Below are 23212 nucleotides of genomic sequence, written 5' to 3' on the forward strand. Positions count from 1 at the left end.
ATGGTAATTGAAGAGCAACCTCCCCTTCCTTGCCTCAACCCATGAGCTTGACATCGTCTTTTCTCCCCCCTGTTGTGGAGGGGGAGTGAGAGAACGGCTGTGTGGTGCTTGGCTACCTGTTGGTGTTAAACCACGACAGCATCATATATAGTCACTGCTAAGTAACAATCAAGGGAAAAAATTAGAATAAATCAGATTTGCAGGAAGAGATTGGAACACACTACTTCTCCTCACTGCATAAATGCACCTTTTGCCTTGATCTTGAATGCTGCGGGCAACCCTGCTCTAGTCCACCAAACAGGTTCCAGAAGAAATGGAAAAAACACGGGGAGATACAAACAGCACAGAACAGCTTTCATTTAAGTAATGAAAATGTAAACTAGGATTCTTGCACTTGAGGAAGTCCTAATTGAAGGTACACATGATTCAGGTGTATAAAACTGAGTGCCAGGGAGAAAGTAAACAGAAGTTAATGGTTTGTTGTCTCTCTTGTTTAAATAAAATAAAATAAAATAAAATAAAAAATAGAGAACATCACATTAAACTCACAAGTTTTAAAAACCTTCTTAAATATACCTGGAAAAACAATTTTGCTGTGGAACTCTGCCACATGAGGTGCAGTTACTGAAGCTTAAATGAGCTCAAAAACTGACCAAATCCAGGTGCAAAAGATGTCTGTCTCAGGTGATTATACCCAAATCTGTAGCAAGTGGGAGACTAATGAAAGAGGATCAGTAAATAGTTCCCTTTTCTTACATACCTCTGAAAGCACCTGGCACAGGTTGCCTCAGTAATAATATTTGTAACATTGGAATGGACTGCCCAGGGAAGTAGAGCCCCCGTCCCTCAAGGTTATTTAGGAGATGTGTGGATGTGGCACTAAGGGACATGGTTTAGTGATGGGACTCAGTAGGCCAGGCAGATGGTTGGGCTTGATGATCTTGCAGGCCTTCTCCAGCCTAGATCATTTTATGATTATAAAATAAAATCAAATCATTAATGCCAGTTAAAACAAACACTAATGCCAAGAATTGCAGCTCCTCCATCAACAAGAACGCTTGGCAGTATTAAATACCACCATCAGTGCTTTCAGATTCCTCCTCTGCCCCTTCCCAGCCTCAAACGCAAAAGAAAAGGCAAATGGCACAAGGCAAACTGCAGCCTAATGGCTACACAAAATACACTTTTCCCAAAATAAAGCAGAACACAAACTTACTACACTCTTATCAGAAAAGCACCCATGTTAGGGAAAAAAATAAATCTTCATTCTGACCAACCTGATATTATTTACACAATCTTCATGAGCTTCAGAGAGAATTTTGATGTGCTTTGAAGATATTGGGTCAAAAAGCAGCACTTCAGTCTGTTCACAAGCAACAGTCAACACAGACCTGAAGAGAAGCAGAGCAAAACAGAAACATTTGCCTTTGGTAAAAGAACACAACACTTGTGCACACTCAACTAATCTTCAATCCCTTCATTCATAGAAACACAGCTTTGTAATTATTTAGCTTGGCTTTCTCTTCACATTGCACAGAACCTACAACAGTGTTGTAAGTGACTGCTCTCAGACATCACATTACTAACCAAAAGAAAAGTGAGTTCTCTGACGAAAGGTGTTTTCTGAATGCGGTAGTATTGTTACCATCAACAGAAGTGATAGTCAAGGACATCAAAAGCAAGGCACTGGCACCAGTCTAACTTTGGTGTTAGCAGAGACTCGGCTGGGAGAGCAGAGAGGCTGTTATCCATGTTGTCAAATTAATCTTAAAAAAAAACAGCCATTGAATCAGGCTGCAGTTACTAGAATAAGGACATTCAAAAGTCTGGAGCAAGACTTACTATCTTGTTGTATCAACTAATTCATTTTCTGGGAACAGGACAACTGTTATGAACTGCAATATGAGGGACTTACTTTACTCAGTCTAAAACAAACAAAAAAAAATCCTTTTCTTCTGCATATAAGACCTCCATTTATCCACCCACAGCTTGTCATGGAGATGAAAATCAAAGACCTTTTCCACATTACGCATTATTTATGAATGAGATCAGAAAAGTTTGCAGTAAGTTCAGAGGCCCCATATAGGCATTGAAAACATCACCTGATTTCAATTTTGGCAGGTTGTCTAGTTTTCCATTAGCCTGTTCTAAGTTATCGATATTTATTTCTGTCGTATACATGGAAAGTCTGATTTTAAATACAGTAACACCACAGCAACAGTGAAGTTTGTCTTGAAAATTAATGAGCTAAATTAGTGAAGGCGACCTCCACAAAAGCTGTGATGTTCCCCCAGCTCAGCAACAACTCCGACCAGTTACAGGAAGGGGGCAGAGTACCCCAGCAGTCCTTGGCCAGCAAAGCAAGAGCATGAACAGCAGCACCCCATGGGGAGGCCAGATCTAGCTGAAACTGCACGGCCAGTCCACAGGGTCAGATCCTTGCCCGCCTCCTGGAGTAGTATTTTGAGGAGCCAGAATCCAACAGCACGTGCAAGCAACGGGAGCACAGCACAGCTCACCACAGTTGGCTCTGCTGAGGGAGGCTAAAAAGGAATCAGAAGTCACCAAGGCACAGAGGTGTTCTGGTCAGCACAGGTCAGAGCAGGTCTGCAACGAACCGTCTGACAATTAGGCAAGCGTAAACAAGGCTTAGGCTGCTTCACCTGATATTAAGGTAACTGAGGTCCAGCGCCAGTTTATGCCCAACACCACTTGTGGCACACTGGGACAGGGAAGATGTCCCTGCGTAACCACACCCTTTTGGCTGGATTTGGCTTTGGACAAGAAAGATCTCTGCTTTAGCTACAGGGCAGCCTCTCAAGCACCAGATACAGGGGGCAAGAAGAATGCAGAATTGCACCTTGTGCCAGAGTCCTGCACAAATAACCTTAAATCGTAGTGCAGTGGTACAACTACTGCAGGTGAAACTGCTGACACTGCTATAGGAAACCTCTGTGTGGGTATTTTTCATATCACATCGCCGTGGCTAAGCCAGAACTTTCTCAGCTAACTGCTTTACCCTGCAGAGCGGTGATGGTAGAACCTCGCATTGTGGGAAGTCTGCGCACAACCTGCTGAGGATCTACAGAAGACGTTGGCTTCCATCAAGACAGTCTCTCAGGACTAGTTTTGATAATTGTGGGAGCTTAACTTTACCTTCTCTGAGTAACAGAGGGGTCGATAAGGAGGCAAATTGTGGCACTACAGCGCCATCATGGCAAAACTGCCGCGAGGTCAGGTGCTCAAGGGAACTGGAACGCGGCTCCAATTAAAACTGGCTGAGCACAGAAGAAGGGACTGGCTATCGCCGGTGAGGCGGATTTCTCATAGGTGCGTCTGCACACCGAGGACGCCACCGAGGTCACCGTGTGAGGTGATCTCAGTCCCTCTCCATGCCAAGGAAACGCAGCGTGAAAGCCCCCCGCCAGGCGGGATCCCGCAGAGCTCCTGGGATGGGCCGGCTCCCCCCAGCCGGACCCCGAGGCCTTTGCCCCTTCCTGCAGCAGCTGCCCCGGCTCTGCCCCCCCGCCCCGCAGGCCCCGGCGCGGCCCCTACCCGTCGGGCGAGTACTCGAGGTTGAAGACGGCGCCGTGCGTGCGGGTGCTGAGGTACACGGAGTCTGCGGGCTGGATGGAGCCGTACAGCGCCGTCATGGCGCGGAAGCTGTCCCGCGCCGGGTCCACGGCGGCGCTGCGGCCCAGGCAGCGCCCGCGCAGCCACCCGAACAGCCCGGGGCCGGCCGCCGGCGGCTCCATGGCGCCCAGCGGCGGTGGCGGGGGGGGGGGGCCGGGCCCGGAGGGGGCCGCGGCGCTGCGGGGCGGCTCCGGCTCCGGCTCCGCGCTCATCCCGCGCCGCGCCGCGCCCGCCGCCCCCCGCCCCGCACCGCGCCTGCGCCGCGCCCCCTCCCCGCGTGACGCGCGCCCCCCAGTGACGAGGCCGGGAGGCGGGGCGGGGGCCGGGCGCGCTCATGTTGTCGGGGCCGCCCGGCCGCGGCCCAGCGCGTGGAACTCGGCGTTGGGGCGCAGCGCCAGGCAGTGCGCCAGCCGGTTGGCCATGGCGAAGAAGGCGGCGACGGCGCCGATGTCCCATGCGTCCTCGCGGTCGAAGCCGTGCGCCGCCAGCCTGGCGAAGCGCTGCTCCGTGATGCTGTCGGCCCGGCAGACGGCGAGCGCGAACTCCAGCATCGCCCGCTCGCGGGCGCCCAGCTCGGCCAGCTCCCAGTTGACGGCCACCTGCGGGGCGCAGCGCGTCAGGCAGGCAGGCAGGCACCCGCCCCACTGCCCCTTCGCCCTGCAGGTGCTCGAGGGGACGCCTGCCACCCTGAGGATGCTGCCCCCCCCAAAAAAAACGGAAGGGCCATGCGGAGGAGGTGCAGCACGTCCTGCTGACACCACGCTCACCTGGTCTGCCAGCTCTGGCTGCTTGGAGTATATCCGGTGAAGCGCTCCATGTGCAATCACGCAGTAGGGACACCTATTCGCAGCACTGGTAGCCATGATTATGAGCTCTTTGTCTGCCTTGCTGAGTTGCCCTAAGGGGAAAGCAAAAGATTTGGGAGGCTTTCTTATCAAAAATATCCACCACAGTACCATTGAGGCAACAGGGAGGCGAGGGCTCTGCGTGCTGGCTGCATGCAGCACAGCCCTGCAGACAGACCTCCAGAGAGCACGCAGGGAAATGCCGCAGCCAGTCCCTAGCGGCCATCCAGGCCACCAGCTAACCTCGACTGCTGCTTCTGACGCAGCTACTGAGGATGAGGGACACGACAGGGTAATAAGGATTGTACATGATACGAGAATTCAGAGAACAATGACTTTTTTTGTCAGGCAGAACGCTCAGCCAGTACTTTTCTGTACCTGTCTCTGCAGCACGTGGCTCAGGGCAGGGGGTGATCTGTTCTTTCCCTGACACATACGTTATTGCTTCTTTTACAGGAAAGGGCAGCGTTCTAGAATTTGCTAGGTAGGCTTAAACAAGTAAACAACTTTTGAAGTTAGAGAGAAGAAAGCAGACAGGAGCAATGAGATACCCTAGGACTGCGGCTTTGAGAACTTCTAGGAACCACAGCTTCGTCAGTGTCTAGCCCTGTGCCTTCTCCAAAGAAGCTCTGAAGAAGATGGCTGTACTTTGTTAGAATCAACACTAATCATTTTGACAAACAGCTTCACAACAGGACTGTGCACAGGACTGGAGTAACTTACCCGGCTATCAGCACTCTCATTCTTTGCCCTTTTTATCACATAATTAGAAACTGAGTATTTTGAAACCACACTTCACAGTGAAGGCCAAGGTCCCTCTTCCTCTCCACAAAACCTATGCTTTACTGTACCTTGCAAATACTTCCATAAAACAAGTGTCTTGCAAGAAAGAGTGTGAAAGATGCTAATAAAACCTCTTGGATGAAGAGGAATCAGAAGAGGACTTCTTGCTCTGAAATGGGGTAGTGCCAGAAGGTGGCAACTCTGTGATACTTCCAGAGAGATGCTGAAAAGAAAAGGGAATGACGCAAGATAGTACTAGCATCCTGAGCCAAACAGGATGGAAGCGTGGGAATGAGAAGGGAAAAAATATGACTCTTGTATAGTTGGCAGCATGGCTTCACTCCAGCAGCACCCCCAGAGAAGAAAGCTTCATGCATAGACTGTATGTATGACTGGGTGATCCGTAAGGTTCCACTCCTTGCTGTCCACAAAGACCCTGCCTGCAAACCCTCATCTCCTCTAAGCAAGAGTCTAACTCATGACAGCGTATTTTACACAATCCTGATCTTCCTTATGCACCTGTACAACAAAAACAATGAGAACAGGCACCTCAGTGGCCCACAGCACAGGAAACAGGAGGGGGGATGAAGCAGTCCTCAAACTCTGTTTTCTCAAGGTTTAGAAAGCTGCGCAACGTTCCCTACATGAAGCCCAGCCCGAGCTGCACTGCAGCAACCAGCCCTCCATTACCTTCTACTCCGAGGACACCCAAATCTCCCAGACTGTATGGAAGCAGCATCGGCTTCTTCCTGCTTCTACTGGATATGTTCAACAACATGGGTTTGGAAATCCACGGCAGTGTGTCAGGGCCCACAGAGTACATCCTCTCTCACACAAATTTTCTGTACGGCTGATGGCCAGTTCATTGGGAAGAACTGTTGTGAATAAAGAGCCGCAGGAAGCCTCAGCAAGGACCTTGGAATATCTCCCTTTACCTGGAAGCTGTTTTTATGCTGCGCCCTTAACTATAGCTCCCATCTGACCTACGTGGCAGCTGCAGTGTCTGGACACGTAACCGTGCTGATCTGGAACTTGACGCAGACACAGACCAGCTTTCTGCCTCGATCTTGGATCCACCTCATCTCTATGGCTATGTCTGGGGAATCTGGACTCTTGGCAGACTCTGGTCACCGCTGGCAGACCTACTCTGTTCACCTCGCTCAGGTAGTGAGACACTGTAGCACTGTCCATGTGCCTCTGCCTGTGCTCTACTCATGCTCTACTCCTGACACCTATTCCCATAGGCAGCCACCTCTCCTTTTCTGTTGAGACACAGAGCATGGTGTAGCAAAGTAGCTCAGTGTGGCTTCAGAGCTGCTTTTTAACCACAGGATTAAGTATGAAGATTTACACAACATGAGAAAGCCATAAGTACCTACACAATTCTTAACTCTGACAGTTGTTATTATGAGGTGAGACAAGGCTGGTGAGGGAATAAAACTGACAATGTCAGAAATGCTGCTTCTAGGACTTTTTACATCTATAAAGAGAAGGGCAGTTTTGAGGTGGTTGTATGGTTTACCTGTCTCCTTGTTCATAATGACATTGTAATAAGCAAAAAAAGCTCTGAACTCGTCAGGTGGGTGAGACAAGGCTTTGAAGACATTGGGCAGAAATCCAGTCTGTTCAAGGAAAAAGATAAACCAGTCAAGAACTGTAACTTAACAGAGAACAGCAGGCCACATTAAGCTTAGAGAATAATTAATTAGCACAGCAGTACTGAGCAATCTCCACAGACCCAATCTCTTTGTGCTTTGCACCCATTTATACATGACTAAAAATGTAATGACGTTGTCCTTAACTAAGTGTTGCTGCAGTTTCATAGCAGGGCTGATTGCCTTGCTCACTTCAGACACACCAGTATTGCCTTGGGGCAATATGACAAACTCCTTTTCAAAGAGAAACATTATCATCTGTTTCATCTCCCTGCTCAGAAGCGACAATGCCCCTTTGACTATCCTACAGCTCCTGGAGCTCTCCTCATTCCTTCAAGTTTACTAGACACAAGACAGAGCCAGTCCAGCCCAAACAGCACGGTGTAGGAGGTACAGGCACACTGAGTATAACATGCTGGCACAGTGACGTTCCTCTGCTTCTTTCTCCATTCTCTCCCGGGTAATTGGCGATGCACAGCACATCTCTTTGATGGCATGCCATTCACAGAGAATCACTTGCTACCTCCTACAGGCAAGAGAAGCTCTTACAGCGCCCACCTGTTCCAGCAGCCAGCATTTATCAGTATGGGATTTCAATTGCCCCTCAGTGCCTGGCTGCCAGACATGGCGAGATCCCTCTGCAGTTTTACTCACTCGTTTTTTTGTTGTGATTGCAGTAATCGTCTGTAGACTCTACCAGCGTATGGGCTGCTGTTCTTCAGGGTGTTTATGTAGAGCAGCTCATAGTGTAGCTCAGGTGTGCTACACTATGAGCTGCTGGTGTGCTGAATCTTTGCTACAAAGCAAAGATTCAGCAGACTCACCGGACAGGAAGGGATGGACCAGCTTTCCTGTGAGAGGAAGGTCTTGGAAAAGAGAAGTCTCAGAAGAGCTGTGGCTTGTGCAATGTTTCAGCATCAGTGAAGCATGTGCAACGTTCGCTCTCCGCAGCAGTAGGGAAGGAAACTCTCGTCCTCCATACTCTCAGCTGTGTGTTAGGCTTACTGTTCTGTTGTGCCAGTATGCCAAATGTGGTTCCCCATGTAGCGTTGGGTAAAAAAAGTCAAAGCACAGCAGCAGAAGTACCCTCTTAGCCTTTTCATGCTATCATCAAAACAGCTGCCACCACTTTTTTTTTTCTCCAATTCAAACAAATATATATATATATATATATATAATATATATATATATATTTGTAGCAGTGTTTCAATTGAATGCAGATGCTATCCCCAGAAAACATGCCAACATTCCTGCTTCCACCCTACACAACCCAGTCTGACACACTAGCCTCAGGGAACCAGGAAGACATACAGTGTTTACCCTGCAGAATTACCAGTAAAACCCCCATCCTATAGATTGGAAAGAGCTTTGGAAGAAGTGCAGCTCACCTCAGTCTTGTATCAGGATTGTGTTACATCAAAGTGTACGGGAACTGGTCTCTTACAATGTATTACCTACTCAAAGTTTGGATGCTTTCCACTGATGTAATTTTACAATAAAACTTCTTACCTTCCTTTCTACTTCCTCCATGAGCTCCACAATATCGTATGGCATGTCCTTCTTATTTGGCACTGGGTATCGTCCAATAGGTTTGGCAGAGCTATCTTCTGTGGTGCTGTATGCATGGCACAGGGCTGCCATGCGGGGCCTTCTCTTTAGTCCCCCAGCGGCTAGGAAAGGCAGATGCTGGTGAAAAAGGAGAGAGGAAAATTTATTATTTGGATGGACATTTATCGTGTTGGGAGCCTGGGAAGGGAGGGTTTTTCCTCAGCTATGACAGGACTGAAGGGCACCTCTGTCTCTGTAAATCACTCTGTGCTGTTAGCAGGCAGCTGGCACACTGGAAAAGAGAACCCAAGCCTCACTCTTGGCTTTAGCACTACACTGCTGAGTGGACATCAGATGAACATGACATCCCCTCACCTCCTTCCTACACATTCGTCTCAGATGGCAGGCTAGCGCTGCTGTTCTGCATAGTCCTCACTATTCATGGATCACCCCATCTGCTCCAGTGCTGAACCTGAGGCATCTCACAAGTTAAAATGTTTTCTCCACTGCTCTTCATACAACATCACGTAAACATCCAGCAGTAGACCTAACAGATCTTCAGTAGCGGGCAGCACTATGAATAAATTGAAGACTTTTTCTTTTCTGATCCACCTTTTTTACACCAGTCAAAGCAGCCTCACCTCCTGCAGGCCAGTAAAGTGGCACCAGATTCAGGCCTTTTCGTGGCCTTTAGTAAACAGCATTGTCATACCAAGACCATTGGAAAGAGTTTGGTACTGACAGGACTGTGTGTCACACTTTGAAATACCGCACTAATGCAGTAAGGTGTTGTGATCATGCAGTGTTTGGTAGAGAAGCTATAGGCATTTCTAGGTTATGGGTCTTGGTAGCTCTTCAGCTGTGTCTCAAAGCGCTTCACTCCAGCAGCTCTAATTTACAGCTGAGGAAAGTTGCATTCAAGAGGGGTGACTCCCGCTGGGTGAGCCTTAGGTCGGTGGTGAAGGTGTGGGAACAGCACCAAGGTGTCTTGACTCCCTGTACAGAGCGTACTGTGAGCAGTCTCCACAGCTCTTCATCACTCACCACAGCAATATCCAAACTCCCAAGGAACGCCGTGTAATTACCAGTCATTCCAACAGCATTCCCCACAAATTTGGGGTGAAAATTAAACCTGTTAGATCATGCACACTCCAAGTGTTCGTTTTTGGCATGGGTGTAGCTGAGTTCCAAACTGAACTGTCAGTCCCCTCCTACAGCATGAGTGAGTCACCGTGATAACCAGGGTCATGTCTGCTTGCTGCTGTGAAGGATGACTCCAAAGCAGCTGCACCAGGATGCATCTATGCAGCACGGATGAAAATGAGCAGTACACTGCAGCAAGTAACTAATGAAAGGAAAACCATCTCAGAATGTGACTGCTGAGGCTAAACAGAAAAATAAAAATGGAATACGACAAGCAACTTTAGGGCTGCTGAAAGCAAGGTCTCCGAGTACGTAAAGATCAGCCACCCACACTGTTCGCAACCAAAGCCAGTCAGCACGCACCGCTACGAAGGCCGGACTGCTTTTCCCTCTAATAGCGGAAGGGAAAAGTGCCCGGCTCCGAGGAAGCCGTGCGTGTGAAACGGCACAGCCTGAGGAAGGGCTGGCAGGCGGTGACCGACACATTCACCCGCAGTTTGCAACGCCGAAAGAAAAGGAAAAGCTATCAGGGGGCTCCAGCCGCGCGGCCCAAGGGCACAGGCCTCCGCCACGGGCGGCCTTCCCCTGCCGGGCGCTCCCGGCCTGCGGCTGCACGGCTGCCTCCCGGCCCCCGGGACCGCGGCCCACGGCTGCCCCGGCGCCGTGGGGCCGGGGCCGGGACCGGGACCGGGACCGGGCCGGGGCCGGGGCCGGGGCCCGGGCCGCTCCCCCCGCCCTGGCGCAGCGGGAGCCGGAGCCCAGGCCGCGGGCGTCGCCCCGGCCCCGGCCCCCGCCCGCCGGCCCGGTGGTGCCCCGCGGGGCCGCTCCGTGCCGGGCCGTGCCGGGCCGGGCCCGCTCCCCTACTCACGGGCAGGGGCAGGCAGCCGCGGCGCAGCGCCAGGCCGCGCAGCAGGAGCAGGGAGCCGCTCATGGCGCCTCTGCCCCTCAGCGGCCGCCCAGGCCCAGGCGAGGCGGAGGCGGCGGGGCCGGCCCAGGGAGGCGGGGCGGGACCGGGACCGGGACAGGGACCGGGCTCCCCCTGCCCCCTGCCCCGCGGCCCGCTGCCGGGTCCCACGTGGCAGTTGCCTGACAGCCCCCTCCCAGCGGGTAATAAATAAATGAATAAATAAGTAAATAGATAAACAAACAAATCAGCACTCCCAGCGGGTAATAAATAAATAAATAAATGAATGAACGAAAAAAAGAAAAATAAATGAATGAATGAATGAATCAGCACGTGCCCATACGGGTAGGTGGAAACTCTCTGGCAGGGTTGTGCCTCTCTCTGCGTGACCCCATCACAGGGGCAGCCGCCCCCTACAGCTACAGCGCTGTTCAGGTGCTTTAGAAACCTCTCCAAGCGCAGCAAGGCGACCCGGGACCCCGGCCAGGCCGGGGGGGGGGCTCAGGCAAGGCTCCGCGGCCCGGAGCCTCTGCGTGAAAGCAGCTCCCGAGAGCCGGGGCCGGCCGCCCCCCGCTCCGCCCCGCTCCGCCCAGCACGGGCAGCCCCGGAGCGGAGCGGAGCGGAGCGGGTGGGAGCGGCGCCGATGGAGGGCGGCGGCGGCGGCGAGGCGGGGGAGGCGGCGGCGCTCCGCGAGGCGATGCGGCTGCTGCGCATCGAGCCGGCGGCCGCGGGGCCGAGCGCGGCGGGGGCGGGCGGAGCGGCGCCGTGCTCGGTAGGTGCCGGGGCCGGGGCCGGGGCCCGGTGGGCGCCGGTCGGCCGCGGGCGCTGAGCCGTGTGGCCGCCCCGCAGAGGAACGTCCTGCGGAAGCGGAGGCGCTGGGAGCGGGTGCTGGCGGCGCGGAGGAGGCGGCGGCGGCAGGAGAGGGAGCGGAGCCGGGCGCGGCGGGACGGGGGCCGAGGTGAGCGGCGCGGGGCCGGGGGAGGGCGGCGGGGGGGCGGCTGTGTCGCGGCGCAGCCCCTTGAGGTCTCTCGGCTCTGTCCCGCAGGGGCCGCCCGCCGGCACAGCAAGGCCCTGGCGGAGCAGCGGCTGCTGGAGGCGCGGGCGTCGGGGCCCCGGCTCTGCGTGGACCTCGGCATGGCCGGCCGCATGTCGCTGAAGGTACGGGGCCGCCGCCCGCCGCCCCTCGGCCCTGCGCGGCTGCGCCCGCGGGGAGGGTCCCGCGAGGAAGCGGCTCCGGGGCGGCAGCAGCGGGAGGGGGCGCGGCGGGACGGGGCGTACAGCCAGGGTGCGGACACGCCGGAGGCTCTCCTGGGCTGAGCGCCGCGGGGGACGCGGGACCCCCCTGCTGTTGGCCACGTCTCCACCTCGAGGCCTGTTGCTCTCCAGCACAGGCTGCCTGGGCGCTTGGCAGCCAGGGCTTCAGCGAGATCTGCAGGCAATGGAGCTGCGCTCCCTGCACCTTCCCTTAGCAGCCGCCCAGCGTCGTGCATGGCGAACACAGCCGTCGCGCTCCTGGCCCTGAGGTTTGTGGGTCACTCGTTAATGTGGTGCTCGTTATCTCTTGGAAGGAAACCAGCCGCCTTGCTTCTCAGATCAGGAGGCTCTACGGGGCCAACAGACAGGCCGAGAAGCCGTTCTGGCTCTACCTGACGGAGTTTGTCGTGGGCTCGTTGATCTATGAGGAATGCTTTCGCATGAATGACGGCTTCTCCAATTACTTGGTAAGGGTTTCTGTCTACGGTGCTTTTGAGGCCTAGAAGGAAAGGCTGCCCTATTCCAGTGGCTTGTGTTCCTGTCTAATGGCACCCTACAGCCATGCCCTGTGCAGGTCAGTGGTGGGCTGACCTGGCCTTCTGTACCAAGCTCAGTGGGACTTATGGATGTGACCTACACATGCAGGTTATGGTAGTGACATTGAGCTGTGTGTTGTGCAGCACACCCGGGGTCGTGTGTTGTAACAGTGAGGGGAGAAAATCACGTGAGACAGAGATTCCTGAATCTTTCAAGAATTAAAATCTCACTTGAAATGAGGAAGTTGTTTCTCTCTCTTTCTCAAACCATGTCTAGAGATTTTGATGAAAATTTAATGGATCTTGACGTACTCAATCAGTGCCCATGTAGAATTTTTTTTTTTTTTCAGTTAAAAAAAGAAAAACAAAACAAAACATATTTGTAGGGGTTTAGACGCCTAAAAGCAGTGGCATCACTTTCAATATGCTTCTTTCTGTCTGGAAGCTTGTGTCAGCTGAACTTAGGACTAATGGGCTTCTCTTACTGTGTTGCATTTTCCAGATGGATACTACTCAAGAAAGTTACCTGGACCTGTTTCCTTTAGATGCAATTGTTTATCTCACTCCTGACTCTGAGAATGGTAAATATTTTATTTGCTTTAAGCACAGGTAACCAAGGCATAGGATTGATCTATTTTTTTTAAGCTTTTATTTTAGGAATATTTCATGCATCGTATTCCAAGCATTCGTTGTCTCAAGCTGCATGAGATATCCTGTGTCCTTAGATCTTATGCTCAGTCTACTCCAATTTCAATCTGTTTTGGCACAGGATGAAGTTCTAAAGCAATGCCGCTGTGATTTGCAGCAAACCTAACCTAAAACTCTGTGTAGACACCTGCAGTTTGTTATACTACCGAGTAGAAAAGTGGAGATGCAGTGGCAGTTTTGGATGCATTACAAATATCCCCTTTTTGTTTAATTTGGTGCTGAGTTCATTTTCTCCTCTCCCTCCATTTCTACCTGGCCCCATGTTCATGGAGACACAGATCCCTTTCTCGTTCTATGGAAGAAAGCAGCTCTGGTAAAGAATCTGATTAGGGTGTGTGTGTGTGTGTGTGTGTGTGTGTGTGTTTGTTTGGTAGGTGACCCTGACAGTGGGAAGCTAACTGCAGAGCAGATTAGGATCACACTCACCACATCAGCCTTGTGCCAGAATAGAAGTTATGAAAAGGAGCAAAGCACTGCTTATAGAGCTGCATCCCTGGCAGTCTGTGCTTTCGGTCTACGTGTGCTCTCCCCTTTTCACGCTGCCTGCAGGTTCAGGCAGACACTTCTGTCTTAGAAGCCTTGGCTTCCTGCACAGTCTGAGGGTGAAAGGTGACTGGCCACAGCTTTCTCGTGTAAGTTGGGCCTTGCCTGGAGAATGGTGTAGCGCATGACTTTAGTGTTTTAGGTGATGAGCATGTACTTATCTTGTTTCTAGTCCTTGAAGATATTGATCCAAAAAAAGTGTACATCCTTGGAGGCCTGGTGGATGAAAGTATTCACAAGGTGGGTAGTAGCCTGTTGGAATCTGAAAGTCTTGTCTGCCCTACATTCTACTGAGCAGACATCCGAGTTGCAGCACCCAGTGCTGCTGCTGCCCTGATTTGAGACATCACTATTGTGCCACCATCCGTTTTTCTCACAGAACTTCAAGGTTCTGCCTGGATCCAGCACCAGGCAGAGACCAGAACAGTCTGAGTGAAATGAACTCCAATACAGTTTCCAGCTTCATAGCTGCTTGTCCTCAAAATGATGTTCATGCTATAGATGTTTGTGCACATTGGGTACCTTGTTCCTGTTCCCCTTGCAGAAGCTGACTCTGCGAAGGGCACAAGAGCAATCCTTGCAGACAGCCCGCCTCCCAATTCGTGAGTACATGATAAAAGCTGTAAACACCAAGAACTACCACTCGGAGACACTAGCAATTAATCAAGGTGAGGGGCTGAGCCATGTCCTGTCATGTGCCTGGGTGGGTAAAGTTTACAGGCTCTGAGAGAGCATTTAAAATGAGCGGTGAGGGAAACTGGTAGCAGACTTCTCTTTTGCTAGGCCTTGTCCCTAGTGTTTCAGTTTTAAAAGTCTCACACTTCTCTGTATCAGCCCATTCTCAGGGAGCAGGACTGCACCATTCAGCTTTGCACAATTCAATGTGAGGAGGCTGCCCTTGCTAGAAGTCACTCAAGCTCCTAGGCAAGGGAGGACAGGCCAGTGTCAGCCTGAATCAAGGCAAGTTGCTTTGGTTGTCAAAGCCTATGCTTTTCCTAGTCAGAGCTTCCCCATCATCATCAAAATAGGTACGTCGCTTGCTCTCAGATAAGCTACCTTAGACATTTGCTCGTAAGATTTGAAGTGAAAAGGAGCACAAGCCCTATGCTAATCTACTCTGGCATCATCTATTCTCAGTTCCTAATGTTTTGCAGCCAGTGGAATATGTAGTATGGCTTGCCATGGATAAGCGTATCAGAGCATGGTACATGTCTCTGTTCCTAACAGTCTTTGATGTCTTGTCAACTTACTACAAGACCCGAAGTTGGCCAGATGCCTTGAAAGCTGGAGTTTCTTCTGGAAAAGGCTACGTGCTTCCAGATGCAGAGAAGTAACTGGAGATACCTCAGCATGACAATGCACAAGAAAACTCTTTTATTTTATGATGTTAAGGAGTTCTGCAGGGAAGAGCAGCAAACTTCAGATTTCAAGCAGAGCCACTAGCATGAACATGTGTAGAAAAAACAGCTCTGCTTAAATTTATTTGCATACAGACTTCGTCAAGAGTGACACATTCTGCCTCAACAGTACAATGCTGGAAATTACTTTTCATCCTGAAATGAAAAACAAAAGCCAGTTGAGCCTTGGCATCAACAAAGAACTGACAGGAATTCAGTTTAACAAGCATCTGCGAATGAAAATAGAGAATCTGTGACTCTTAAACCTGCAGCTGTTCTAAGACAGGGAGGAGAGCTTAACGGTTACTTCTTTCACCTTGATTAAATAGGAAGAATTACAGAGCACATTGTTGAATAAAAGTCCTTCCCAAAGAAAAAGGCAATGCTGTTCTAATTGGGGAACATGGGATGGGAAGAGATTCTGCAATGATTAAAGTTCACAGGTACACCATGTGCTATTTTCTTCATACCTCTTGTACTGAAGAGTTGGTGTGTTGTTGAAGCCTGTAGGTAATTCTGTGCATGCTGCTCACAACCTAAAATAAAATGTTTAAAGTCACATTGCATCCTTAAAGCTACTGCTGTGTTACAATTACCCGTCATCCTGCACTAATGTGTGACGTTTACTAACTCTGATGTTCCTCTTGAAAACGGTATCTGGGATTTGACTGCGCTCTGCGCAGAACCATGACACATTTTATGTCCTGAGCAGAGAGCATTTTTGATGCACACAAGATAAAGTTATCAAAGTCATTGTTGCTTTAAAAACAAACAAGAACACCCACTGTCAATGACTGAAGCTGTTGATAGGCAGTAGTTGTTGATCCCCATATAGGCTGAATTTGTCTTTGCAGGTGCCTGTTGCTTTATTGTAGCCTGTGGGCTCTTTCTGTTTGTAGTCATACTGCACTGCTCATCAGTTGTTAGTGCATAGTTAGGTGTCACTGCACCCTGCTAAAGCAGCAAGTCTGCACTTTGGCTTAAGTATAAGAGATTTTTGTCTTACTTATTCATCCCCTGAGATTGTTAGGCAGCAGCACACACACTAACTAAAACAACCTGCCAGCGATAACTGTCACAAAATCCTGCTTCAGTGAATATTCAGCTATCCTCCCCCCGTGGCTGAAGGCACTTTAGCCTCTGCAGCCAGGAAAGCAGATGGCCCTCGAGCAGCTTGCCTAGCTTTCTGCCTGTAGGTGCACAGTGAGAGGCAGCACCTGCACTGGAGTCAGTGTAGGGCTGCTAAAGGCTGCCAGATTCCTATGGGTGTTTTTCAGCATCTCCATGGCATGGGAGGTCCCTTAGGACTGCTACAGCATCCATGTAGTACCCACCTGCCAGCACCCTCAGCTGCCTCCATCTCCTACACTAGGGTTCAGCTGCAAGGACTTGTCCTTTACTTCAGAATCATGGGGCAGTCCTGACCACCCGCTTCCTGGGCACATGAGGAGATGGGGTGACCTTGTGTGGAACAAGGCAGCTGGGAGTCTACCTGCTCCCCTTTGCTGCCTTAGGCAGGCCCCTCCATTCTGAGCACACTCATCTGCAGGGACTGTTGGAAGCACCACCCCTGCAAACAAATTCCTAAAGTCAGAAAACAGCACTCGGGGACCTTTTGCTGCCTTCTTTATCACTGGAAACCTGAGGATGTGCCTCCAGCACTGGAAGGCACACTGATTGACTACGCAACTTAGAGAACGTTTACATGCTAACAGCTCATACGTAGCTAGGGATACCTAGCACATAATGCAAGATGAGCTATTGATAAGAAAGTTGGGAAAAGGGGCTTGCCTTCTCCAAGGGAGGCCAACATCATGGCTCATCTCAATGGCTGTCAGGTTGGTACTTCAGTCTTAGGACTTCCTTTTTCGGAAGACAGGGATTCTTAAACAGCTGATATATCATAGCGAGGGGGGGCAAAGGGAAGAAGATGCTGATTAGGGACTTTCTTTAGCATCAGCAAATGGGAACAGAAGATATGGCTGACCCGCAGAAACCATGTCAAAAGGAGAGGATATGGTGTATCCCCAGCCTGGGAAAACCTTCTCTACCCCCTTTGCAAAAGCAGTCAAACAGCACATATATATATATATATTTTTTCCCCCCCCGAAGTGTTTTCAATCACAAGCTCAGCCACAGAGACTGGACTAAGCCGCCTGGGTTTCTTTGTCAGACCAGGGTGGACGTCGATCTCACTCAACTTCAGAGCCTGCTTGGTCATCTCCCTGCCTGGCATGTTTGTAAGGACGGAGGAAAGGCAGACAAAAGGCTCTCTCCGCAGGTGACAGAAGAAGACTACGACACCACCCTGAGACTAGCCATCTGCAAAGCATTCGGGAGGTAAGGGACAAACCCCAGGCTAGATACATAAGTTACTGAAGTGCTCTATGAGTTTGCATATTACACAGTGCTTGTGTACACAGAATTACACAAAGCTTGGCTAGAGCGGGGCATGCCCTTCCCCATGGCCACCCTTGAACTGGGCAGTTGCCAATGCGCATAGACATGCCCTTCCATGACTATTTGCTGAGCTCGGGGTCTAAACATCCAAGGCAGGAGAGCCTGGTATTGCATGGAGGGAACACATCTGAGCTCCTCTCCACTCACCGCATCCATCTGCCACCAACTGGCCTGTCAAAACAGTGGGGGCACCCTGAACTGCTGCATGAGGCAAAACATGGCAGCAGTGGGGGCTGTGTGCTGGCGAGTGAGGAGCTTGGTGCCCAGGTCTGGGCAGCCTTGCCTGTGAAGCTGCTGGTGAACAGCCTGCACAAACTGGTGATAGGTGCCTACCACATCCACAAGTGCGGCCCTGAGCTCCTGCTGCCTCTGCCTGCACAGCTGGCAGTGTGTCACCTGGAAGCAGGCCACTGCCAGCTGAACAAGGTGCCCAAATGTCACCCTCAAAGCATCCTGCAGATCTTCAAGTGGCCGCTCTATTTTCAGAAGCTCCTTGCAACTGGACAGCAGGTCCTGGGAGGCTAAGCCAAGGGCACCCTTGCTCTCAGCACCCTGCTCAGCACATCGGTCTTGCAGGTGGGTTGCTTGGTTCCCTGAGAGGTTTCCCACAACCTCCTTGAGCTCTGTAGTGTAGGCCAGGAAGCAGGAGAAGTCTGCGGGGCTCATCTGTGCTTGGTCATTCAGCTGGCTGAGGGCTTGGACATGAGGGTCCCACACAGCCTTGTCCCTAGCGATGGTCACAGGGTAACTGTCCACAGAGGACCCAGGAAGACTGCGGTTGGTGGATGGTGGGGTGGTGAGGGGCTGCAGAAACAAGCTTCACATAGGAATGGTGGTTTCCTGCTCTCCTTCTTCATCAGGCCTGTGAAAGCAGCTGACATAGGATAGCTGACAGCTGCACTTGTCCATTCCAAATTGTGGTGGAGACGTCTTCATCATGGAAAATCCCCAAAATCTGGTCATGATAGGTCCAGAAAGTGCCTGCTCATCCTTCTTTTGGTTAAAGCAGAAGAAGGAGTAATTTGAAGTCCTGTGGTCTCCTGCTCTTTTCTCCAATGAGCCCAAGGGAATTGGGCCTGAGGAGATGGAAAGCCCTTGAGAAGGAGTCAGGGGAGAGTCTTTCTCCACTTCTGTAACCTGTTCTCTGGGAGAAATCTGAACAGACCAGGTCTGTTCGTGAGCAACATTTTCTGTGTCTTTTCTGGACTCCCCTTCATCCAGCCCATGTCTGCTTCTCAGCTCTTTCTCAAAGGGTAGTGTAGCTGAGGATATCTGCATCTCCTTTCTGACAACATCAACCTCTAGGCACCTACTGGTCCTCTGAGAGTCCAAAAGCTCTAGTGGAGCATCTATTCTCTTCTGAGATGGGCTGGGTGATGTTAGGTCTGATCTCGCACCAAATGAGAGCCAGGAGAGGCGAGTTACAACCCCTGAGGTGCTGCTGCAATCTGTTAACAGCTGGGTTGCATCTGGGAAGCCCATGTGATTTTTACTGAGCACTTTCTGTAAGGCTTCCTTGTTTATTTCTTGTCTGTTTTTTGCCTGCAATGAGGCATGGTCACTCTCATAGTCAGCACAGCCATCAAGGTTAGCTTTTCCTTCCTCACAGGGAGCCAGGACAGGCTTCTCCCATGCAGCTTGCTCCCCAGCAACAGGAAGCAGATCCTGGTCCCGTGTCACCCCATGGGGAATGGCCATGCTGGCAACACAGCATGAAGACGGCAGAGTACATTCATTAGCAGGGCAAGTCACCTCTTGGACCTGGAACAGAGGGACATTGCCAGCCTCATGCTTGACTTCCATCATCTCACCCTCCCCTCCCAGTGCTGCTTGGGCCAGCCAATCTCCGATGCTCACACAACTCTCAGCACTTGGCCACCCAGTATTTACCTCCATTGTGGGACTTCCCTGGACAACTCTGCTTTGTTCCCTGGGAAGGTACACGGGTTCCTCCAGGAACAAGAAAGGTGGGTATACAGCACGTGCTGGACAAAGGTCATCCACAGGTATGGCAATGCCTGCACTCTCCTCCCTGTGGTCACCCTGCAGGCGGACAGCTGAAATGGAAGAAACCACCAAATCAGTCACTGACTTTGTTTCCATGGTGTCAGGTTCCATTTCCATCATGTCAGAGGATGGGTTTGTGCTAGCCGTGTCTCTCTGGGCCTGGGTGGCAGCAGGAAGTCCTGATTCTGCATCTTTCTCAAAGTTCTCTGGGGATGGTGGATCTGGGGGCTGAGCAAGCAGTGGTGGTGTGGGTGGCCAAGTGCAGTAGCTCTGCAGGGAGTCTGGTAAAGCCAGTGGGAAAGTGACCTGTGAGGTATAATTGGTTTTCAGAAAAGATCTCCTCTTCCTCAGGCTCTTGGCATATGTCAGCTGCTTCTCCTTTCCATTCTTCTCTCTTGCTGTCTGCCTTGTCATTAGGTTTTCCCCCAGGCTGTAACACCTTGGTTTCTTTAGGATGCAGGAGTTGTCTATACCTTCCTGGGACATTATCTTGTAGGCTGCTGGCAAGGAAAGAGGATGCAAGTCAGAAAATGGCCCCAGGCAGCAGGATACAGATACACCTATGTAGCGGGCCAAAAAGCTTTTAACTCAAGTCCTACAATTGCAGACATAAGGGTTTGGCAACAGAGCCTGCTTCCTAAGTGCCAAAGGAAAGCCTCTCTTATTGCACTGACTTGGACCAAGCTACATCAAGAAAAATTTATTTGGACCTATGGCTATAAAAACTGAAGTAGAGGATCAGTTATGAAAGGAGCTGGATAGATAATCTCTCCCCTCGCTTACTGAAGTCGCTTGGTCTGACTGTAAATTTGGTGATATAAGCAGTACGCTAGAGTATTACCTACAGGAGCAGATTTATTAACACTGAAGAGAAGCCTCAGAAATTCCCAGCCTGGATATTTAGACCATAAAGACACACAGAGATGACAGCTTTGTGCCTGAACATTGTATTGTCACCATGCAAGAACTCAAAAGCCAACACTATTTTAACTACATAAAATGAATTCTTAAGTTCAGTTAGTGCTAGCAGAGCTGGTTAATTCAGAAAACAAGAACCCTCTCCTTGGTGAAAAAATACAATTACAGAGAGCTGTTGCTCAGCCGTAAGTCTACCCTCCCCATTTACATAGCGTGCCTCTAACCCCAGAATTTGTTTTGATCTCAGGGGTGCATGGAGCAATGAGCTGTTTTACTGCTTCCAGCTTTCCCAAAACTTGAAGAATAGCAGAGTGAAGGTAGTGCCTGACAGGAATATCTGTCATCAAGGTGTCTGCAAGTGCAAAGGCATATATCTTTCTTGCATTCTGTTTCTGGAACTCGTTACCTTTCCATCACCAAAGACTCAGCCTATACAGAAGGATGCACAGAACTTACTCCTGCAGCATGATGGCTTCAAGATCAGCCAGAGCCATACTTTGGTATTCTGGAATTCCTCCAGAAACCTGGGGACTTCCCAGAATGCCAAACTCATTTGAAAACCAATTTTTTTTCAGATTGAGTGCTTAGATGTGATGACAAACCTCTCTGCCAAGCTGCTGTTCTGACCTCTATATGCACGTTCACTGACAGCTTTGTAAAGTATTCTTTGATGAAGAGTGGCTTGCAGAGAACGGGTGTTCAAAGGTCTTACAACAGTCTTGGGAAAACTCTGAACAGCTGAAGGATGCTCTTTCCCAGAAGACTGACATGGCAAACAGGCATCACCCTAGCTTAGGAGAAGGAAGGTGAGGACAGGAGGTGACCTGCAGTGGAGTGGGTACAGGTTTACCTGCCAGGGTGTCCAGGGGGCTGAGGCTGTCTGCAGCATCATAGAACTCTTCCTCAGAGCTGGTGTCACCAAAGCCTGGGGGTGGCTCCAAAACGAGATCACTCGCTTCTGCTACCTGCTCTGCTCCACAGCGTGCCTCTTCTTGGGCTGACACATCTTTCCAAGGCCTTCTTCCAGGGCTGTGACTGATGTTGCTCTTCTCTACACTGCCTGCAGGGGATACGCTGCAACACAGGCTGTAATAGCCCATGGCATTTCTCTCAGATAGCTTGGTCCCTAGCATAGACACACCTATGTCCACTCCTCTCTCCTCCCAGGGGCTGTGCTCACATCCATGCTCCTCTGCTTCTGGTACCTGCAAGAAACAGAAGAAGTCCCTGCCTTTTGCCCTGCTGGAGCCTTCTGCAGCACAAACAGGAAAGAAACTCTCATCTGAGTTGTTCATTTCGTGTACAGTTGGTGTGTAGAAGTGGAAGAACTCTGGCCTGGAGGAAGAGCAAGCTTCCAACTCATCTTCCTCCAGTGCATCCATTGAGTCACTTGAGCCGCTTGTCTTAAACCCTCGGCTCTCTGTTTTGGCTGAATCTGAAGCCTCAGATGTACTGTCTGTTGTGTTGCCACCTGCATCGTGTTGGTCACTTCCTCCAGCCTGGGGCTTTGTGCTGCTGTCCTTCTCTCGGCTGTGAAGCTCTCCCAGCTCCTTCTCGCACGCACGAGGGGTGCTGCCGTATGCTGTGGGCATGCCCAAGCAATGCTCTGAGGAGGAATCCAGTTCCCAGGAGTCTTCAGAATCACTGCAGGTTCGAGATTCGTATCCTGTGATTTAAACACATCTGTCAGCCTGTCCTTTGCAGTGGCAAAGAGGAACAACCAGAAAAGGGTTTACAAACTTGGTCACAGAGTAGGGATTCAAAGCCCAGAGAACTCTGCCTTCAGGTCCTCATCAGTAAACAATGTAAAGATGCAATCTGACCTGCAGGATCATAACCCATAAGTGGAGGCTTGGTCCTTCCTGCCTGCTTTGTCTGCTTTTACTGCAGCACAGTAACACCAAAGGGAGCTGCAGAAAAGCAGCCAGGCAACACGTTGCCTAAAGCCTCTGCCTGCAAACCCTATTAGACTGAAGTTATCCTTACAGGAGACAGGACAGCATGGCAAACAGACTCTCCTTCTCCTGGTCAGCAGATGCTGGCCAGAGGGTAAATTGTTCTGGAGGCTGGTAAAAGCACAAGTGCTCAGTAACAGGTTCAATAGCAGAAACCGCCTCCACTTCTTGGAAATAGATGATAATCATTGCTTCTTTCCCCCTGCCCAACATGTCTGGGGTTCAAGGAAAAATGGCAGTGACACTAAGGCTGATAGTCTCAACATTTTGTAGATGTCACTGTTCATTCCCAGGCTACTGTTCTAGCATGACACTGTTCTTAAGAGGGAATAACACCATCAATACTGCTGGATGACCCACCCACTTTCTCCCCATTCTTTGGCAAATTAACCTTCTTCAGCTGAGACACGGTGCGGTTGCTGTCTTTTCTCTCCCCAAGTAAATATGGAGGCATTCGCATCCACGAACAGTCTGTAGTAGCCAATGATGAGGCAAACAAGATCTTTTGCACTGTTTGATTCCAGCAGCAGAGTCAGCATCTTTTTTTTTTTTTTTTCCAGTAAGGGAACAGAAAACAACAACGTTAGAACAGGCAAACATCACCTGTACCACAGTCTGCAGGAACATGCGGCACACTGAAAAGACATTTCTTCTCCCCCATATGGCCATAATTGTACAGCATTCTGTTTCTGTATGAAACACAGAGAAAGAAGAGAAATAATTTTTGTTGGGTTTTCTTTGATAGGTCTCGCTGATAAAGCACAGCAAGAATAGTAACTTTTCTTCACTCATTTGGTATTCTTCCTAGAATAGACTCAGAAGGAGAGCTCATAAGCCTTTTGTACTAATGATACCATCAGCTTAATGTCAGATTTAATTAAAAAAAAAAAAAAAAAAAAAAAAGACAGTGTGCATGACTCCCC

General features: G+C 50.5%; 3 protein-coding genes across 21 annotated transcripts in view; 1 reads left to right on the forward strand and 2 right to left on the reverse strand.

The window, feature by feature from the left end:
* Window positions 1-582: 582 nt before the first annotated feature.
* Window positions 583-11032, reverse strand: LOC311427667 (uncharacterized protein). The gene is made up of 7 exons (XM_084505208.1): window positions 10476-11032; window positions 8426-8602; window positions 6784-6883; window positions 4401-4531; window positions 3556-4232; window positions 1278-1391; window positions 583-717 (listed from the first exon to the last, which is right to left on the reverse strand). The coding sequence occupies exons 1-5, from the start codon at window positions 10536-10538 to the stop codon at window positions 3966-3968; spliced, it is 738 nt and encodes a 245-aa protein (XP_084361334.1). The 5' UTR covers window positions 10539-11032; the 3' UTR covers window positions 583-717; window positions 1278-1391; window positions 3556-3965.
* Window positions 11033-11109: 77 nt separating this feature from the next.
* On the forward strand, window positions 11110-15508 carry LOC311427665 (tRNA methyltransferase 10 homolog B-like). 10 transcript variants are annotated; one of them, XR_014687469.1, is made up of 9 exons: window positions 11123-11283; window positions 11361-11469; window positions 11557-11669; window positions 12080-12232; window positions 12804-12882; window positions 13725-13792; window positions 14097-14220; window positions 14387-14580; window positions 14690-15508. XR_014687469.1 is itself a non-coding variant. In XM_084505196.1 (8 exons), exons 1-8 carry the CDS (start codon window positions 11155-11157, stop codon window positions 14884-14886), a joined length of 1032 nt encoding a protein of 343 aa, XP_084361322.1. In that variant the 5' UTR covers window positions 11110-11154; the 3' UTR covers window positions 14887-15508. The 10 variants fall into 10 exon arrangements, 9 of the variants coding, with proteins under 9 accessions (XP_084361322.1, XP_084361329.1, XP_084361323.1 ...); XM_084505196.1 differs by lacking the exon at window positions 13725-13792 and having other exon boundaries at window positions 11110-11283; window positions 14097-14154; XM_084505203.1 differs by lacking the exon at window positions 14690-15508 and having other exon boundaries at window positions 11119-11283; window positions 14097-14154; window positions 14387-14574.
* LOC311427664 (FERM and PDZ domain-containing protein 1-like) overlaps window positions 14960-23212 on the reverse strand; it is a 43327-nt gene continuing 35074 nt past the window's right edge. For 6 of the 10 annotated variants that reach the window (XM_084505193.1, XM_084505191.1, XM_084505187.1 and 3 more), the window contains 3 exons: window positions 22681-22828; window positions 21185-22000; window positions 14960-19916 (listed from right to left, as the gene is read on the reverse strand). In XM_084505193.1, the coding sequence (XP_084361319.1) occupies window positions 18229-19916; window positions 21185-22000; window positions 22681-22828 (2652 nt within the window). In that variant the 3' untranslated portion in view covers window positions 14960-18228. The remainder of the gene's footprint in view (window positions 19917-21184; window positions 22001-22680; window positions 22829-23212) is intronic. The other 4 variants (XM_084505188.1, XM_084505192.1, XR_014687468.1 and 1 more) reach the window with 4 other exon arrangements.

Source organism: Aythya ferina (assembly GCF_964211825.1).
Source record: "Aythya ferina genome assembly, chromosome: Z".
Lineage (NCBI taxonomy): Eukaryota > Metazoa > Chordata > Aves > Anseriformes > Anatidae > Aythya > Aythya ferina.

What these genes read in the sequence shown, in the direction of transcription:
- LOC311427667 (XM_084505208.1), bottom strand. Translation starts at nt 10,538, where the DNA reads ATGAGCGGCTCCCTGCTCCTGCTGCGCGGCCTGGCGCTGCGCCGCGGC. An exon ending in TGGAGGAAGTAGAAAGGAAG is followed by an intron (nt 6,884 to 8,425) that starts GTAAGAAGTTTT and finishes TTCCTTGAACAG; the next exon opens with ACTGGATTTCTGCCCAATGT. An exon ending in CATTATGAACAAGGAGACAG is followed by an intron (nt 4,532 to 6,783) that starts GTAAACCATACA and finishes CTTTCCCCTTAG; the next exon opens with GGCAACTCAGCAAGGCAGAC.
- LOC311427665 (XM_084505196.1), top strand. Translation starts at nt 11,155, where the DNA reads ATGGAGGGCGGCGGCGGCGGCGAGGCGGGGGAGGCGGCGGCGCTCCGC. An exon ending in CACTCCTGACTCTGAGAATG is followed by an intron (nt 12,883 to 14,096) that starts GTAAATATTTTA and finishes TTCCCCTTGCAG; the next exon opens with AAGCTGACTCTGCGAAGGGC. An exon ending in CCCCATCATCATCAAAATAG is followed by an intron (nt 14,581 to 14,689) that starts GTACGTCGCTTG and finishes ATCTATTCTCAG; the next exon opens with TTCCTAATGTTTTGCAGCCA.